This window comes from Leptinotarsa decemlineata, unplaced genomic scaffold (genome assembly GCF_025532065.1).
Source record: "Leptinotarsa decemlineata unplaced genomic scaffold, Ldec_3_MD MMD2_P_RNA_scaffold_7, whole genome shotgun sequence".
NCBI lineage: Eukaryota > Metazoa > Arthropoda > Insecta > Coleoptera > Chrysomelidae > Leptinotarsa > Leptinotarsa decemlineata.
In genome coordinates this window covers 933,404-954,519 of record NW_027412534.1, presented here as the reverse complement: position 1 = coordinate 954,519, position 21,116 = coordinate 933,404, and the positions used below count along the sequence as shown (strand labels likewise).

The 21,116-nt window shown below is 37.2% G+C and overlaps 1 protein-coding gene across 2 annotated transcripts in view; it reads right to left on the bottom strand.

Moving 5' to 3' along the window:
* The window catches only part of LOC111512527 (uncharacterized), a 110,579-nt gene extending 109,765 nt beyond the window's left edge, over positions 1–814 (bottom strand). The window contains exons 1-4 of one of the 2 annotated variants that reach the window (XM_074170169.1): positions 635–814; positions 506–579; positions 286–454; positions 53–232 (exon numbers count right to left, since the gene is read on the bottom strand). In XM_074170169.1, the coding sequence (XP_074026270.1) occupies positions 53–232; positions 286–454; positions 506–579; positions 635–667 (456 nt within the window). In that variant the 5' untranslated portion in view covers positions 668–814. The remainder of the gene's footprint in view (positions 1–52; positions 233–285; positions 455–505; positions 580–634) is intronic. The other variant, XM_074170168.1, reaches the window with a different exon arrangement.
* Between the last annotated feature and the right edge of the window lie 20,302 nt (positions 815–21,116).

Sequence of the window (21,116 nt, the reverse complement as noted above, 5' to 3'; positions counted from 1 at the left end):
GAAAATAATGACCTGGTTTCCAGGGCCTTCGACACAATCAATTGATTCATACCTCTCTACTGTTAGATGATCTTATCGTTATATCTGAGAAGTAGCCATCCTCTAAAGCAGGTAATAGAGAGAACAGTGAAGTCAAATTGTTTGAAGGAACCTCATCTGCAACTTTGATACAGTGTATGGTACATAATCCCTCACATGATAGAGATACACTGTCTTTGAACCATTTGTCGGTCTAAAACCATACAAAACATCAAGTAATCTATAACTATTACTCTTGATGCTTACATTGAACTCGAAAACATGTCCTGCATAAGCTCCAAAACGTAATATTGTCCCTGATTTTCCACTTGGTCTATGTAATTCATACGTTTCACAGGTAAACAGTGGAACATTTTTCAGATCTTCGGGAACCATCCAAGTCACATCTCCATTTTCATCTAATCTTACTCTTATACTGAAATTCTGAATGACTATTTCTGATTCTACAAATCCAGGAATTGCTTACCCCTCCATAAATTTTAAATGATGGTCAAAATTGCCCATGGAACTTGTTTTTTTCACATGTTCACATTTAACAACCTAGAATATAATAAAAGTAGATAGGGTAGTAGTGACCTCATAAGATATATTTTACTTTCCAAGTGCCAACCAGAGAATGATATGACATTTTGTCTCCGCAATAATTGCAATTACGACCATAAACAAACTTTATAAGATTAGGATTTTTCTATCACCAGGAATTTCATGTTATTATTTTTATCGAATCTATTGATCAGGGTTGCCACCAGATATTTTATTTTCGAACTAAAAGTTAAATAACTTAGTAATAAATTCAGGAATTTTGTAACTTTTGTAGATGCGCCTCGAAGAGCTCGTATTGAAAAATATGCTCTGCTTTCAATCATTTTCAATCTGGTTTTCGAAGGCAGAGGTTCCAAATTTAATTTGGCCATGGAACTCTAATTGAGCATACTTTTTTTGACGGAACCTCAGCTGGTTATTTTGTTAACTAAAGTGTTGTAGCAGCTTGAACATTTTCATGTTACCACTCGAAGAAAGAAAAATTTTAAATGAAAAATGATGATTGTAATGAAAACACTATTTTATGTGAAAAATTAAATTTTTTACCATATTATTTTATAACAGTACTAGAATTGAGCTTCACGTCCGACAGTTGGATGCCAAAATCGGAAGTTGCATCCAGGATTTCGCGGACCACCATTTAAGAATCTAGGTTCTAATGAAATATGTGAACCGGACATTTGATATATAAACGGAACATATGGACCGACACCCATTATACCAATGGAACATAAAGTTTGCCCTCACCTGGTACTGGTTTTACCCACCATTGGTAGGTAAAAATAAAGATATGCCCTATTGACACTTTCTGCGCATGCGTACAAACGAAAATTAGCGTGTAAAATTTCAAAAACTGTCCTTGGTTTATTTTTTTGTTATAGTGCAGCTAGCACCACCTCATTACCTTTTTTTACCTTTATTCTTTTGAATGTACAAATTTACTACGTCAGACACGGTCTTCTTGAGAAGCTATCTGCGTTTCCGTGACTCTTTCCTTTCTAGTGTTGAATTTCAAAATCATAAGTTGGTAACTTTTCGATCCACCTGGTGATTTGTCCTTCTGGGGTTTTGAAGTTGAAGAGCCACCGAAGTGCTGAATAGTCTGACCTGATCAAACATGCTCAGCCATATAAAAAAAAGGGAGTGGTAGTGATCCACCGCTTTGACCACCGCCAAGAATTCTTCTTTAGTGACGCCGTATTTTTTTTTCTGATGTTCCCAGGGACTTATCAAAATAACTAATGATGACTTCTTCTTCCTGCACCTGAGAAAGTTCTGTTCCTATTCCATGTTAGGATGCACCCGTGTCCAGTTGAAACAAGCCCTCCTTCTTTGGGTATTCCAGGATCGTTGCGCTGGTCAAATGTCTCTTCAGGACAGCAAATGCTTGCTGGCAGTCTTGGAACCAAATGAAAGTTGTTCTCTTTTCAGTTAAGCTATGCAGCGGTCTAGCAACTTTCCTAAAGTCCATCACGAAATGTCGGTAATAGCTATAGAGTCCAAGTAAACTTCTTATATCGTGCTTGCTCTTAGGTGTTAGCCATTCTTGCATTGCCTCGATTTTCTCTGGTTCTATTTTAATTCCTTTTTAGGATATAATGTGTTCCAAAAAATTCACCTTTTCCTGGAAAAGGCAGCACGTCTTGGGGTTGATCTACAAATGAGCATTCCGCAGTCTTGTGAAAACACTCTTCAAGTTTGACAGATGTTCGTGAAATCTTTTTCCGGTGACTATAATATTATCAAGATAGACCAAGCATGTTTTCCAGGTAAGTGCTCTAAACACCAACTCCATCAAGCGTATTCTCTCTATCCTCGGGGCGAACGGCCACCTGCTTTTCAGATCCAATGTTGAGAACCATCTGCATTCGGCCAAGATGTTCAGGGTGTCATCTATTCCAGGGAGATATCTAGTGGCATCCTTAAGCCTCCTGTAATGTACGCAAAACCTCGTCGATCCATCTTTCTTAGTTACCAACCCAACAGGTGACGACCAAGGGCTCTTTGATTCCTCGAACTGATTCCGTTTGATTTCTCCTTCCTCCAACATGTCCTTAACAGCTAAGTCTTTTGCTTCGCGAAGAAAAATCGTCTCTGTGGTTGTCGTATGGGCTTGGCATCACCAGTATCGATTCGATGTTAAACTGAATTCGTTCGACTAATGATTTTGCCCTTCACAAACATACCCTTCTCTTCCTCTTGCAATTTTCACGATCGGTTCGTAGGTGTCTATGACTTGCCCTTTTTAGAGAGTCACCCTGTTATTATTAGGGTTTATTATTCTTACTGGAATGGTCTGATTATTTTTATTTACGAGAGATCTAGTCACTGAACTGAATTCGTTCGACTAATGATTTTGCCCTTCACAAACATACCCTTCTCTTCCTCTTGCAATTTTCACGATCGGTTCGTAGGTGTCTATGACTTGCCCTTTTTAGAGAGTCACCCTGTTATTATTAGGGTTTATCATTCTTACTGGAATGGTCTGATTATTTTTATTTACGAGAGATCTAGTCACGAAAATCTCTGATTCTTAGCCGTTGGATGGCTCTACTAAGTCGCCAGGTCCAGCAAATCACACTTGAATAATTTTGTAGCTGTTAGGAGAGATTCTGGAATGTTCCAGTGAGTATAACCACCTTTTGGCGCTGTCATAAGGCACGTCAAGGAAAATTTCCCCATTCCTTCAACAGTTTGTTCCTTATGTCCACCACGAATCCGTAGGGGTACATGATGTCTAGCCCCAGAATGAATTCGTCGTCGATGCCAGTGGCTGTTTCCAGAACATATACCTACTACCGATGAATTCTTCTGACTGCTTTTGTTGGAAATGTGGGCTCTCATTACTGACCTCGTTGCTCCAATATCGATGGTGAAAGAAATCTTTCGACAACTAAGTTATTACTGTTGCGTTCTATCGTGGAAATAGAATACCTGAGGCTTGGAATGTAGCCAAGGAACTACTCTCAACGCAGGCTGAATATGGTTTTTCCAAACCCCAACGCTCCAGATTGAGGGATCTCGAACGCCAGTCTATTCTTTCGTAGGATGCTGGACGTGATCGACAGTCCCGCCTTAAATGTCCTTCTCTGCCGTAGTTATAGCATTTAGATCATCCTCTTGTCTTGGGTGTAGTTCTATTCATCGAATATTTATTAGAGTTCTTCTAGACCTACCGTGAGTCGATCTGTTCCTTCGTCTTCCTTTCCATTGATGGCCCTCACTAGAACTTTCCGTTGTTGTCGCGAAGCATTTTTGGCAGTTTCAAATTCTAGGGCATAAATGATGGCTTCATTTATTTTTTCACGACGTACCATCCTCAGCAACTGCTGCAGGTCCTCTTACGAACCCCGTCGATGAAACTATGGACACTAATCCAGTAGGTGAAATAAACAATCTTTCGATTTCAGCCCCAAATTCCTGCAGACGCTCTGATGGACTTTGAGTTCTCACCTTTTGAGCTTGGTAGACTTGTTGTAGGTGCTCTATACCATACTCGATCTTCAAAACTGCTTTATAATCCTTCTGCCTATTCACTGGAATATTTTGCAGAATTTCGGAGGGGTTTCCTCGTAGTGCCAGTATAAGAGCTGTTACTTTCTCCTCATTTCTCCACCCAATATTTTCCGCAGCGACCTCAAATTGTCTGCGATAAATTGACCAAGAAGATTCGCCATCGGAGGTTGAAGTTTTAATGAAACTGCTAGAAAGGAGAGATGTTTCCACTTTGCATTTTTCCATAGTGATCCTTTTTGGTTCCGGTGATTCTTTCCGAAGTTCCTGAAAAACTTTCTGAACTCTTTTATCGACTGCTTCAAGTTTCTCTTCAAATTTCCTTTCAACCCCCTCAAGCTTCTCATCGACTGTTTTTTTCAATCCCTTTTGTTTCCAGAAATATTTTTCCAAATCCTTCCTGAATAAATTCAGGTACCTCCCTTTCACTCATTTGGGAAGATTTCGAATCTTCTAACAAATGATGGTACATCTGATTGTCTTTTTCCTGCTTTTCCTGTTTTTCCCGATTATTTACCTGTTTTTCTTGAATACCTAGTAGTAATTTACGGTCTTCATACATGCGTAATTTTTCTTCCTCCCTCCGTCGGTCATCTTTATAATTTCGGCTTTTCAGTTCTTCCGGCAGACCCGCTTGCAAAGGCTCAAATATTTTCTCAAGCTTTTCCATTCCGTCGTAATCGACACTCCTTGTTTTCACCATAAAACAGAACATTTTCAGTCAATTATTCCTCTTCCGACACCAAATGTTACGTTTTTCCCCGAAGGTTGACCAATAATTGACTACACTGAACAATAAACAAACTCAACTTCAAATACAACAATCACTTTAATTAAAACTTCAACAATTATTCGAATGTCTATCCCCTTATAGATCGCTCCGCGTACCGCATCATCACCTTCATTTGACTGTCTCGTTGAGCGAGTGGATGGCGCTTATATTTGGCAATCGAAGGCGCCGTAACATTCCTCGGAATTCCATCGAAGCCGGTAGCAGTATTCTCGCTACATCTAGAACGGCAGCGAACATCGTACATTCGCGCGGTCTTAGTTACGTCACAAATGGTTTATGGCTACCAGTGGCGGCCAGCGTTATTTTCATTAGGGCATGATTTACAACAATATCATTTAGCAGTTGGCGTCATATACATGCCTCCACAGCAGGACTTTTCGACATTTCTGAACGCATTTGAAAATACTTCAAGCCTAGTTTATCTATGTGCAGACTAAGTTATTTGTATGGGTGATTTCAATATAATTCTACTTAATTTCGAAAATAAAAACTTTGGAAAATTCCATTATCTATATATTAGAGACTTTTAAATTGAATCAAATTGTGAATTGTACAACTAGAGTAACTAAAATAGCTGTGAGTCTTCTTGATTTGATTATAATAAACGAAAAATACCTAAATAAAAAGAGTGTTCCTAATAGCGGTAGTATATCTGATCATACATATGGTTACTGTAAATTGCTAGTAACTGTTTTATTCAAAAAACCAAAATGATCACTTATAGAAATTTCAAATATTTTAATGAAGGAAATTTTCAGAGAGATTTGTTTTCATCTCTACTTCAAATGATTCATGACCAGTTGGTGACAAAGTAATTTTTTTAGTGAATTGCCTAGTGAAATTGCTTTCATAACCTCTAGTGTTACAAAACCAAATACCTTTTGGCTAACGGGTACAATAAAAGAAATGATTTCTACCAGAATCATTTCTCAAAAACTGTAAGTCAGTTAACTATTTTCAATTTTCTAAAGATAAGTGGAAATACGCGAACAGAGCAATAAAAACCAGAAAAGAGCATATTTCACTCATAGGTTCATTAATTGTAACAAAAAACAAATGTGGTCTACACTAAGAGCATTGAAAATGTTTGCTAACAAATCTCGCATTTCACCTGAACAACTACCGAAACCAAATGAGATCAATGCATTTTTTATTGATTCTTCACAGATCGATGAACCACGTGAGGAACTTTTGAATGTTTATTAAATCAATCGGAAAGTGAATGCCTCATTCCAATTTGAAGAGGTTATTAATTTGTTCTTCTTCACAACGCTATGTAACATCAGAACAAATGTTTATGGGTATGATGGGCGAATGTTAGCTTGATTAAATTGTGTTGTCCGCACATCGTACTTGCGAGCAATAAGCATTTTGCCAACATTGTCCAAAGTATTGGAGAGGGCTATCGAAGTACAGCTTTGAGGTCATCTGAGAAAATTTTCATTGCTTTCTATAGTTTAATCTGGATTTTGAAAGGGCTATAGTTGCGCAACCACCTTCTTGCATGTCGCTGATGATATTTTCAGAGCTACTAATCTAGGATCATGCACTGTATAAATTCTTGTGGACTTTAGCTGTGCTTCGATAAAATAAACCACCAACTGCTATTGAACAACTTGCATTTCTTGAGCTGTCTGAGCTCAAAAGCTATTTGATAGTAAAAAAACGAAAAATATGTATATAGATAAGTGGCCGACGATGGATATCTCTCGAGTACTTTCACCATCAACGCTGGTGTTCCCCAGGGATCCATATTGTCTCCAACCCTCTTTTTATTGTATATAAACGACTTATTGGAAAAAAACAAGAATCCAATATATTCCTTTGCTGACGACAACACACTGGTCTCTTCATTCCATTTGGATTTGGGGACATCGGCTAAGGAGGCACATCTTCACCGGCAGCAGGAGGTTGCATATCTTAATGAGGGGCTGGGAGTGATTTCGATTTGGGGTGGAAGTAACCAGGTTCAATTCAATGCCACAAAACCCCAGATATCGGTTTCCTCCAAGAAGATAAATGTTTCCGAACCGGATATAATAATGTCAGATCAGACAATTCCGCCTTCTGCTTCGATAAATGGACACCAATATGTCTTGGCATAATCACATCGCTGGAACTGCAAAGGCTGCTTCTCAAAAGCTTGGAACACTACCCAACCAGGATACTGTACACATCTCAGCAACATTTAGTGTTTTATAGAGCTCAGATCAGCCCGTCTTTGGAGTATTGTTCTCATGTATGGAGCTCTACTCCCAAACATATCCTGAAGTTGCTGATATCCATTCAGACGAGAACATCATGTGCAACCTTGATAGCCTTGAACATCGAAGAAAGATTTTTTCAAAAACTACACCTGACGATTTGATCTCCACAAACTTTATTTGAAAAAAATATATCACAACATGTTTCGCTAAAATATTAGCTTTTTCAAGTAATTTGAGACCAATTAGTCTCATGTCATTTGCGTTGAAAACGCTAGAAAAACTACTTGACAGGCATATTAGGGACGTAACTCTGGCTATCAGACCATTACATCGAGACCAATATGCATACAGGTCAGTTATGTCAACAGAAACGGCTCTATGTCGGGTAACAGAAAAAGTAGAATATACCTACAAAAACAAGGAAGTACTCTTAGCTGCTTTCTTGGACATTGAGGGCGCATTTGATAATACGTTACTAGAATCAATCATCCAGGCGTCGAAGAGAAGAGGGATCGACAAAATAAGCTGCAGGTGGATAGACTGCATGCTTAGGGGAAGCTTAGGGGCTGTCCACAGGGGGGGTTCTATCCCCTCTGTTATGGAACCTTGTAATGGACGAGCTACTATGTCTCCTGGACCGTAATGGGTATAAAGTACTGGACTATGCAGACGACTTAGTCATCCTAGTCCAGGGTAAATATAATAATGTAGAGAAGGGATGCATGTAGCAGGCCCTGAACATCATAACAAGATGGACCGAAGAGGAAGGGCTTAACATAAGCCCATCCAAATCGACCATAGTAGCATTCACCAAGAGGACTAAAAGGGGTGAAGAAATACAAGTGTTGGGGGAGGTTAAATATCTGGGAGTAATCCTAGACTCCAAACTGACCTGGAACCAACACTTGGACAGGATAAAGAGGAAAGCGGAGGTAGCACTGATGCTCGCCAGACGCACCTATGGAAAAACATGGGGACTAAAACCAGACATGGTATATTGGCTATACACGATGGTGGTTAAACCCATGATAACATACGCATCTCTGGTCTGGTGGCCAAAGGTGAATCAGGCGACCGCCATCAACAAACTAGGCAAGGTGCAAAGACTTGCATGTTTGGGAATAACGGGAGCAATGAGAACTACCCCAACAGCTGCATTGGAGACACTCCTGAATCTACCTCCTTTACACTTTGTGAAAATGGGGTAGGCCAGGATGGACCAATTCAGACTGGAAAACTCACCGAACTACAGAAGATCGGACTGAACAGAAATTTCGAAACAAGTGGAAGAGCACATATTGAACATGTGCACGGACCACATGACACCGAAGTACGCCTTTAACACAAACTTCACGGCCAAAATCATAAGCCATGAAGAGTGGAAGACCATTAGTCATCCCGAAAACATGTTTGGAAAAAACACCTGGTATACAGATGGATCAAAGACCAAACATGGAACGGGATGGAATATACTGAGCGGATAGAAATCTAAACTACAGCTATCCGCTAGGACTATACACATCCGTATTTCAGGCGGAAGTGTATGCTATCTTGCACTGTGCAGGGCTTATTAAATTGAGACCTCAAAGAAATGAGCGGATCAATATTTTTACAGACAGCAAGAGCGCACTAGGGGCTCTGACAAACCCGAAGGTGACATCAAAACTGGTCTGGGAATGCCATGAAGAACTGAATGAACTTGCAAACAGGAACAAATCAACTTTGTACTGGGTGCCAGGGCATTCAGGAATCACAAGTAATGATAAAGCTGATGAATGCGCTAGACGCGGATCATCAACTTCATATATAGGTCCTGAACCAGCTCTGGGGGTATCAAAATCACTAGTACGAAACCAGATTAGGATATGGACCAATAAGAAGCACACAGAGTACTGGACAAAAGTACCTGGCAACAAACACAGTAGAACCTTCATTGGGGAACCGTCCGAGAAAAGAACCGAAGAACTACTTCAATATAGTAGGGATCGACTCAGAATAATTACAGAGTTACTTACCGGTCATTGTCCGGTCAGAGAACACCTGAATAAAATGGGGCTGTACAATGGAGACCTATGGACTATGGACGTATGAAATTACGTCCAGAAGAATATGACGAACATCCAACACGGAACCTGTACAAACTAGTACAGGGAACGAGACGAGACTGATGGAATGGGTGTCATGAGAAGATGGGAGAACAAACGCAATAAGCCCAAGAGGCTGCAGTGTTTCCTGGAGACTTGGACTAAATGGACAAGTCAAACAGCTCCCAAAGTACAAAAAAAAACGTACCTGTTCAATTTTGATCACCTGAAGCGTATTACCTCACATCTACATCAATAATACTCTTTCTCGGTTTTTAAGAAAACAAGTTCAATAATGGTGATCTACTCAAATCTAGTTGGTCATTTATTAGAATGTTTGAATTTTTGAGTTTATTAATTTCCATTGCTTCCAAATGATTCAGTTTCAAACCTTTATTTTCTATGTGCAAAATTTCGAACTTTTTGTTGGAAATATGATTTTTTTCTAGAAGATGATTTGAATATGTTGAATTTGTTTTCTTATTTGCATAGCTCGTATGATGTTCCTGGATTCGATTCCTAAATGTCCTGCCAGTTTGACCAATATATACCTTAGGACACGTTCCACACTTTAATTTATATACTCCTGATTTATCGAATTTGGATGTTTTGTCTTTTTTATTTTTAACTAACTTTCCCAACGTATTACTTGTTATATATGCAATTTTAATATCTCGTTTCCTCAAAAATGAAGCCACTTTTTCCGTTGGTTGTCCAAAATACGTTAAAGCTCTATAATTTTGATTATCTACCTTATCAATAGGAAAAACGTCTCGAATCGCTTTTGCGTAGACTTTCTTGGCAAGTATTTTGTTTATTAATTCGGCTCTAAACCCATTGTTATCCGCAATTTGTTTGATGATTTTGAAATTATCTATTGAAAGAGGAACATTGACTAATCTGTGAATCATGCAATTATAAGCTGCTACTTTGTGTTGATAAGGATGGGTAGAATCGTAATGTATAGTAATATCCGTATAGGACGGTTTGTGATAAATTGAAAAATCATGTTTGTTGTTCATTCTACTAATTGTTAGGTCCGAAAAATTGATTGAGCTTCTATTTCAATAGTGAATTTAATATTTTCATGAATTTTGGTAATATCCCTATGAATAGTATCTCAGTGCGTCTTTGTACCTGTAAAACATACCAAAACGTCATCCACGAGAACGTGTACGTTAAGTTCAGGTAAAAATTTCCTGAAGTAGTCTCAATTATGGTTACTGTAGCATAAATATTAATGTTAAGAACAACTCGAAGTATAAATCAATTGAAAAAGCTAATGCTTTAGCGGAACATGTTGTGATATACAGGGCTTTTCATGATGAGCGTTAATTAGCCGTTTCTGGCAAACTATTCAACGGATCAACCTGAAATTTTCACAGTATGCATAAGTCAATATGACGTTCACGCCTGAAATATTTTAGACGAAGCGGCGTTGTCGCTTCTACTATAAAGTAGCGGCTTCTTTGATTTTTCAAATAGAACACCCCGTATATAATATCATATTATGATTTATTATCACCTTGTCAACAAATTCATATACTATTTCTCTATACCTACCTATTACCGTTTAGAAGATATAAATTAATTCCGATATTTTTTTTTACCAAACATGAACTTTCATAAATGCTGATAATCTTGAACTCTCTTGCACTAAAATGATCAAATTTGAAATGAAGTGGAGTGATACTATGAGGATTTTCACTCCGAGTCATATTTTCATTTACCTCATACAGGGTCTTCAAAAAATGCAGATATTTTGATCTCATGAAAAAATGAGTGAAACTCAATTTTTTCAAATAGAACACCCTGTTTATTTCAACATTTTTGAGCTCTACATCCAATTTTAGATCAACTTTGTTCAGATAATACTATTTCTATTTTGAACCGTTTTCGAGATAAACTGTTTCAAAAGGAAATTGACATGGTTTCCTTGTTCATCACTTATTTTTGTAAAACAGATTTCGTTTGATGTTTCTCAATTAGTCACAGATAATACAATGAAAAGATAATTATTGAAATACTCCTCAACCATCGAATGAAACTTCTCTTCAAACAATAGTTTTATTAACGCTGAAACACGACCTGAAAATGATAAACCCATAAATTAATGAGTTAATTTAATCGTCAGTGTAATTCAGAATATTTTCAAACACATCTCCACCTCTACTTAAACAAACATGTAATCTCTTCAAAAGATTGTCATGTGTAGCGCTTCTGATCAAGTCTGGAGTCAAACTATTGAAAGCAGTTGTAACTCTCGATTTCATATCTTCCATTGTTGTTATTGGAGTAGAGTAAACCACATTTTCAATGAAACCCTTCACGAAATAATATAATGGATTGCCATCTGGTGTTCTAGGAGGCCAATGAAAAGGTCCATTATTACCAATCCATCTGTCTTCGAAGATTTCGGTTAAAGCTTGGCTGACTGAATGATAATTATGAGGTGGACCACCATCCATTTGGTACCATACACGTTCCTTCCTGGTCTATTATTTAAAATCATTTGAATTCCATTCCTCAGTAAATCTTCATATTTTGATGCATTCAAATTATCATCATAAAACTCGATATACAAAATTGACTCATTCTTTATGGCACAAAATACATTGAATTGCCATCTTTCTTGAAAACCCCTTTGGCGGACAACATGGGGATTTTCTGGCGCCCAATAATGACTGTTGTGTCTATTGAAAACTCCATTTTTTGTGAACTTGGCCTCATCTGTCCATATGATATTGTCAAGGAAATGTTCATCCTCTTGAGTCTTGACAAGTAACGATTCAAAGAATTCCACTCTACGAGGTAAATCAGTCTCTTTCAAATGTTGGACACAGTAGAACTTCTAGGGATGCCATTTATGCTTATTAAGAATTCGACAAATTGTCACGTAGGGTATACCTACCTCCCTTTCAGCCTCGTGCAGAGAAGCATTTGGAAATGCATGAAAGTATCCCAAAACTGTTATACCATTGTCATCATCATCCACTTTAGTCTTCTTACGAATGATTTTTGGACGGAAGGTTCCATTCAACCTACAGTTTTTTAGTAGTCGATTTATCACATTATTATTCGGCTTCGGAAGTTGTGGATATCTTTCATGAAATACTCGGCATGTTCTACTTGCAATTCTATTGCACTCACCATAAATTATTAATAAATTCAAGAAATCTTCATTACTGTAACCTAATCTTGACATTATTCTATTATAATTGATAGCTATCACAATCAGTCAAAACCACCAACGAAAGTCTGACGTTAAATAATTGGTTTATTTATTTTTCCAAAGTACACTATTAAAAAATATTAATGTGTACTGTTATACGTTAGAGACCAATACCTCAATGTATACAAATTGTAACTTTTTCTAAGGTAGGTACATACCAATTTCGAATTGACTGATCTGAGACAGTTGAAAAACTGGATCAAAAAGAAATATTACTAAGCATAAAAACAATGTTGAATATCCAAAATAAGTGATGAATTCAAAAAAACGAGCGAGAACACCACGTCAGTTTCCGTTTGAAACAGTTTATCTCGAAAACGGTTCAAAATAGAAATAGTATTATCCGAACAAAGTTAATCTAAAATTGGATGTAGAGCTCAAACATGTTGAAATATACAGGGTGTTCCATTTGAAAAAATTGAGTTCCACTCATTTTTTCATGAGATCAAAGTATCTGCTTTTTTTGAAGACCCTGTATGAGACAAATGAGAATATGATTTGGAGTGAAGATCCTCATAGTATCACTCCACTCCATTTCAAATTTGATCGTTTTAGTGCAAGAGAGTTCAATATTATCAGCATTTATAAAAGTTCATGTTTAGTAAAAAAATATCGAAATTAATTTATATCTTCCAAACTGTAATAGATAGGTATAGGTGAATAGTGTATGAATTTGTTGACAAAGTTAAAATGAATCATCATATGATATTATATACGGGGTGTTCTATTTGAAAAATCAAAGAAGCCGCTACTTTATAGTAGAAGCGACAACGCCGCTTCGTCTGAAATATTTCAGGCGTGTAGGTCATATTGATTTATGCATACTGTGAAATTTTCAGGTTGATCCGTTAAATAGTTTGTCAGAAACGGCTAATTAACGCTCATCATGAAAAGCCCTGTATATTTTTTTCAAATAAAGTTTGTGGAGATCAAATCGTCAGGTGTAGTTTTTGAAATTACTATGGATCTTCATCAAGTAACGCCCAAATTAATCAGAAAAAAAGAAGAAAGATTGACTCTCTTTCATAGATACTTTCACGGAAAGTGTTCAATGAGCATATTCTATTTTGAAGGCGATATACGGAAGTAAAAAAGTTCTAATAATGTATCTGAAAGCTGTTCTTTGTGAGACATTGGTACTGTCATTGTTCAATTATGATGATTCCCTTTATGGCCGTTGCTTGACAAGCCATTATCAAAACAAAATTCAAAAGGTACAAAATTCGTGTTTAGGACTACTTTTTTGAATTCGTAGACGTCAAAGGATATCACATAAATTACGAGACATCAAAGGGTTGAATATGGCCAATAGGAGACATCTACATAGTGCAACTCTGTTTCATAGAATCATCACAAATGAAACCCCGTGTTAGCTACACAGAAAAATCACTTTTCGTTCCGACATCCAATGGTACTTTGACTCTTCCAGTTTTTAAAATAGAAACCTTCAAGCATCATTCTCATCTCAAATCATGAAAATAAAACACACACACACACACATATGCACACTATCTATAGTGGTTGACAATGTTTTGTAGTGCACTTTATCAGTTCGGACTTCCATTGTCTAATATGATATAAATTGATGTGAAATCCCTAAAAGAATCTTTAAGAAATTAGAGAGATTAGCTGAAAAATAATAATTTTATCAAGTAAAAAACTGAAATTACAATGAAAATAACATACGAGCAACAACAAAAAAAATTGAACAATTAACACGACCTAAAAAAATTTTAAAATTATTAACAAGAAATGAAAATTGAAAGATTCCAAAACAAGTTACTTCACGACGTTTCGATTGATAATATCCACAACCGTCTTCGGGTAATAACTGGACTTATTCCTCCGAACATTTATAGGTCATTCGAGTGCTTTCACCTATCCCCCTTCCCTCTCTCCACTTCATTGGCTTCAGCGGGAGCTGACCGTTTGGCGGGAGTTGGTCGTGTTCCGCTTGATTAGAGGTTTCCATATGTTGCGTATCTTTACGCTAGCTTGACTAAGTGCGTTGTTGGACAACATATACGCGGCTTCTTAAATTTTCTTTCAAACCAGTGTTTCTCCTTGTGGATGATTTCAGCTTGAGCCCACTTGATGTTATGTTGATGAGTCCAAACATGCTCTGCTATTCCGGATTTGCTAGTTTCTCCGCGCTGTGTGTGTTTCTTGTGCTCGGCAATGCGAACTTTCAAAGGCCTCTTAGTTTCACCGATGTATGATTCTCCGCACTCGCAGGGTGTACGGTAAATGCAATTCTTGGAATCGCAGTCCGCGTTTGGTGGCCTGGTTTTCGTGAGGCTGCTACGGATAGTGTTCCCAGATCTGAAGCAGGTCCTGATGTTATACTTGGACCCAATCCGTCTTATCCTTTCCGATAATTCTCTGATGTAGTTGTGGCGGCTTCTCTTCCTCTTCCAGTTATTACCGTCTTCGGGTAATAACTGGACTTATTCCTCCGAACATTTATAGGTCATTCGAGTGCTTTCACCTATCCCCCTTCCCTCTCTCCGCTTCATTGGCTTCAGCGGGAGCTGACCGTTTGGCGGGAGTTGGTCGTGTTCCGCTTGATTAGAGGTTTCCATATGTTGCGTATCTTTACGCTAGCTTGACTAAGTGCGTTGTTGGACAACATATACGCGGCTTCTTAAATTTTCTTTCAAACCAGTGTTTCTCCTTGTGGATGATTTCAGCTTGAGCCCACTTGATGTTATGTTGATGAGTCCAAACATGCTCTGCTATTCCGGATTTGCTAGTTTCTCCGCGCTGTGTGTGTTTCTTGTGCTCGGCAATGCGAACTTTCAAAGGCCTCTTAGTTTCACCGATGTATGATTCTCCGCACTCGCAGGGTGTACGGTAAATGCAATTCTTGGAATCGCAGTCCGCGTTTGGTGGCCTGGTTTTCGTGAGGCTGCTACGGATAGTGTTCCCAGATCTGAAGCAGGTCCTGATGTTATACTTGGACCCAATCCGTCTTATCCTTTCCGATAATTCTCTGATGTAGTTGTGGCGGCTTCTCTTCCTCGTGGAGCTCTTGCTGTCTTCTAGCTGAAGCCTGTTTCACCATCACTTTGGAGTAACCATTTCGAGACCTTCCTATGTATTACAGAGCTCGAAGGCACGGTCTAGTAGAGTCTTGATGATACCTGTCTTAGTCAATTGATGGTGGTTGGATTTCTCGTTCAGATACTGTCCTGTGTGAGTGAGTTTTCGATATACAGATGTTTTCTATTCAGTGTCGGTCCTCTTCACCAATACGTCTAAGAATGTTCATTCGTTGTGCACTTCCTTCTCCATTGTGATGGAAGCATCAGGCCACCCAACGCGGACTGCGATTCCAATAATTGCATTTACCGGATACCCTGCGAGTGCGGAGAATCATACATCGGTAAAACTAAGAGGCCATTGGAAGTTCTCATTGCCGAGCACAAGAAACACACACAGCGAGGGGAAACCAGCAAATCAGGAATAGCAGAGCATGTTTGGACTCATCAACATAATATAAAATGGGCTCAAGCTGAAATCATCCACAAAGAGGAACACTGGTTTTGGAGAATATTCAAAGAAGCTGCGTACATGTTGTCCAGCAATGCATTCAGCCAAGCTGACGTAGACATATGGAAACCTCTAATGAAGCGGAATACAACCAACTCCCGCCAAAAGGTCAGTTCCCACTAAAACCAATGAAGCGGAGAGAGGAAAGATATTACCCGAAGACGATTGTGGATACTAACAATCGAAACGTCGTGAAATAACTGGATTTGGAATTTTTCAATCTTATCAGCTAATCTTTCCAATTCTTTACAGATTCTTTCAGGGATTTCAAATCAATTTATATCATATTAGACAATGGAAGTCTGAACTGATGAAATGTAAAATCATGTATACTTTATGTATTTGTATTAAAATGTAATAAAAGTATCTGATAAGTGGAAATAATAAAGACCTTGACTATTATTATATACTTTTGGAACAAATAATAATAATAATAATAATAATTTATTTCCACAAATCAGTTTGCACATCAGCATTGTGATAATGCAAAAAAAAAGCGAAAAACGTCAGTGAATCCAGGTAAACAAATAATATAAGAAAATGTATATAGGTACATATGAAATGACTAGAATAATTAAATATCTCTGGATGTGTATAGAATATCCACGTCACAAACAATTACTAAAAATAATATAAAGTATAAATATAAAATATATTAGTTCCTAATTCTACGTTTGTATAAATAAAAAAGGTGTATATTAAATGAACCGTACACCTCACATGAAAATAATGTTACGGTTAAAACTCCTCAACGGTGAAGCAGTTTTTTGACAATAAGAGTTGCCTAACTTTTCTCTTGAAAATATGGACATTTACCGAAACTTTAATGTCGTCGGGAAGTTTGTTATACACTTTGCATCCCTGATAGTCGAAGTTTTTTGGTAGAGAGTAGTTCGATGTAGGCTGGGTAGAAGTAAGTGGCCATTTCGTGTCAAATGGGTATGTGAGGGTCTGTTGGCAGCCAATTTGTTTTTATTGCAGTATACATATGTACATGCCTCAAGTATGTATATTCCTGCCACTGTTAATATATTCAAATTCTGAAATGCTCCCCTACATGACTCCCTAAATCCTAACTTAGCAATGATCCTTACTGCATACTTCTGCATCCACAGAGGAGCTTGTGCCCCAGTTCAGTATCCCATACCTGACGTGAGAATTAAAATTCGCATAATAAAGCGTAAGTAGAATCTCTTGACTGCAGTGAGTGTAGAGATACCTGAGAGAATAACAAGAATTTCTTAGCTTTTTACACAAACTATCTACTTGTGGCTTCCACTGCAAGTTGTTATCGAAGGTAACTCCTAACAATTTAGTTGTTGTTGTGGGGTCCAATTGTAATTCGGTATTCTGGTATAGACTCACCTCATGGTGTTGTCGTCGTACCGTGAATTACAACATACTAGTTTTTGTTTCATTCATTATCAAGTTGTTTTTTTCACACCTAGTGATGACTCTACTGAAAGTGCTTTCAGCTATATTTATATAACAGTGTTTAGGTCATCTTCAATAACCAGTATATTCGTGTCATCAGCGTAACATATACAGTGAGTGGCAAAATTTCCATTTGGATACACTAATAGATCGTTTGCGAATACTAAATACAGAAAAGGTCCCAAAATGGATCCCTGAGGCACACCATCAGCAATGTGTTTTTCAGAACTTATATTCCCCCCAATTTTCACTATTTGTCTCCTATTTTTAAGATAGGAGGTCAATAAATTGAGTGGCAGTCCTCTCACCCCATATCTCGAGAGTTTTTGCAGCAAGAGGCTGTGATTAACACAATCAAACGCACGTGAAAAATTAATGAACAATCCTAGCACATATTTTTTTTTGTCCAAGGCCGTTATTATGCGACTATGAAAGTCGCAGAGATATCAGTGCTTTTGTTAATCGTGAAACCATGTTGTGATGGTGATAATTTTTTCATCGCAGTAAAATAACCATTCAACTGCTCTTTTAGATTCATTTCATATAGTTTAGAAATGCTAGAAAGAATACTAATTGCTCTGTAGTTATTCAAATCATTTTTATCCCCCTTTTTATATACCGGGTGTCCCACATTTTATGTGACAGGCAATATCTGGTTTGTTGAAGGAGATACACAAAAATGTTTCATACAAAAGTTTTAGGAGTTCATGAGAGCTTTATTTTGATATAATTTTCAAATATATAGGGTGTTTGGTGTAGGTGCTACAGACCAAAATTCCATTTTTTAAAATAGAACGCCCTGTATATCATTACATATTCACATGCTACGTTAAATTCTGATATCATTTCATGTTTGGTTTTTGAAATTCGGTTACGGCATTGTTGAGTTATTGCACTTTTCCTTAAATATAAAGTTTCAAAAAAACTTATTTACTCGTACACGAATCCAGTCTATATCTTTTATTGAAATGAACTAGACTACTACTGAATACAAACCATTATTCTCACCTCTACGATACGATATCGATATCAGTTGAATATAATATTGAATAACTTGAGGGTGAATTGCTTTATATTGCACAATTTCATCAAGTAGCTTATGCTTGTTGATACCATAGTAACAAATGTTGTTGAATTGTATCTACTTGTCAGTTCGATTCAGTGATTCTTTGCAAAACAGTAACTGTGTTCTTTGTGCGAAAACTCCAGTATGCCTTTCGCGTTTAGTCCAAGTGTTTGCATTGATATGTTATTAATTTTTGGGGAATGTCAGAAAAACTGCCGTCAAGCACAACGTCTATACCAAGAACGTTTTCCAGACAGACCCATTCCGTCACGAATGACTTTTTCGAGAGTTGTAGAAAAATTGCGAACTGGGTCATTTCCTTCTACTATAAAGCATCGTCATCATACGAGATCTGTTAGAACTGAAGATTTAGAGATCAATGTGTTGGCTTATATTATTATTCATCCACATGTTTCTATCCGTACTCTTGCAGAAGAAGTCGGTGTGAGTAATTCTAATGTACAGAGAATTCTGAAAGAAAATAAATACCACCCATTCAAAATTCAGTTGGTACAAGGTTTGAAACCCACGGACTTTGAACGACGACTTGAATTCATTGCTTATATTCAGGTAATATTACATGAAAGTCCTAACATATTCAGTCAAATTTTGTGGCATAACATAACAGTCACTATTGGTCTCAAGAAAATCCCCACTGGGTCCGCGAAAGTAATTTTCAAACTACTTGGGGTATTAATGTATGGTGTGGATTGTTCAATGGCCGCATCATAGGACCTTACTTTTTCAATGAAAATCTCAATGGATTGCGATATTTACATTTTCTAGAAAATGATTTGATCCAGTTGATGGAAGATATTCCCATAGCGGAACGACAAGGAATTTGGTGGCAACAAGATATTGCACCTCCTCACAATTCACAGGTTGTTACTGAATATCTGGATAGAACGTACCCAAATATATATATGGTAATAAGGGTACAATTCAGTGGCCGGCTCGTTCCCCAGATTTATCACCGCTTTATTTTTTCCTATGGGGTTATTTAAAAGATATTGTTTTCACTACTCCCCCTTTGAATGTGGATGATCTGAAAATGAAAATTCGACTAGCGTGCAGTGATATTACGCCTGATATTATAAGAGCGACTTGTACGAGAGAAGTGATTCGACGTTTCGAAGCCTGTATAATATCTAATGGGCATCACTTTGAACAATTTTTATGACTTATTTCTAGGTACCTACCATTCTTATGAAATGATTTATCAAGTTATATTATTTACATTGTTATTAATTAAAGATTTGTTTTCGAATACACCTCTTTCAATTTCGCAATTGTTTCATATTCAAAATGATTCCTGACTGAATTCCACAACTCAAAATTGAAACCATTACTTGGAACACCCAAAATTTTGACTAATTTTCATGTGATCTGATGCAGAGAGAATAATTGTATGAGATATTTTTAAAAATAATAGTCGTTCTCAAGACTTTACATTTTAAGCAATAACTCAACAACGCCGTAACCGAATTTCAAAAACCAAACATGAAATGATATCAGAATTTAACGTAGCATCTGAATATGTAATGATGTACAGGGCGTTCTATTTCAAAAAATGGAATTTTGGTCTGTAGCACCTACACCAAACACCCTGTATATTTAAAAATATAGCTCTCATGAACTCCTAAAACTTTTGTATGAAACATTTTTGTGTATCTCCTTCAACAAACCAGATATTGCCTGTCACATAAAATATGGGACACCTGGCTAATTTCAGATTATTTGGAAAAATGCCTTTTTCTGTTGATAGATTTATTAGAAAGGTGAGTACAGTACATCACAGTTCAGATGAGCAACATTTAATTAACCTGATAATTGGTCTATTCCGCATGCATTTGTGTTTTTCAGTCTATTCATGAACTGTATCAATTCCCTCTCAGTGATGGGAGACATAAAAAAAATGTGGGAATTGAGTGGGATGTTATTCTCAAGAAATCCGGTGTCTATTGAGAAATTTTCCGATAGCGGCTTTGTAAAGTGAGCATTGAATTTTTCCGCTAATATTTTACCCGTATATTGTATACTGTTTTCAACTAAAATCAGTTCATGTTTATTGAATTGTTTTTTTTTGTAGGTCATTAATAATTCTCCAGGTTGCTGTAGACTTGTTGTGTGCATTGTTAACCAATTCATCATTATATTTCCTATTCATAGATTGTAGTTCTTCTCTATATTCCTTGTTAACTTTCCTACAAATTTCATTATAATTGTCATCATGCTTTGCTAGCCTATTGAACAGTGACACTCTATTCTTTAGGTGTTCTAGCTCGGGAGACACCGCTATTTTTGAATTAGATTCATTCCTCAATGGTCCAGTCGGTACCTTTCTTGATGGGAAAGATATTTCAAAATAATAAGTTAGAAGTTGTGCAAAGAAATCATATGCCAAGTTAGGACACTGCTGCACAAATACTTAGCTCCAGTCTTCACACTGTAAGTAATTTCGAAATCTCATTATATCATCATCACAGAAAACCCAACGATAAAAATATGTTTTGTCTGTTTCATTGCTGGCTTTATTTTGTAAGTTGGAAGCAATTTTCAAGAACTGTGAGTGATGGTCAGACAAATTTAGGTCTACTACTGCTACATCGTAGAGGTAATTTGTCTTAGTTAGGAAATTATCGATACATGTCGA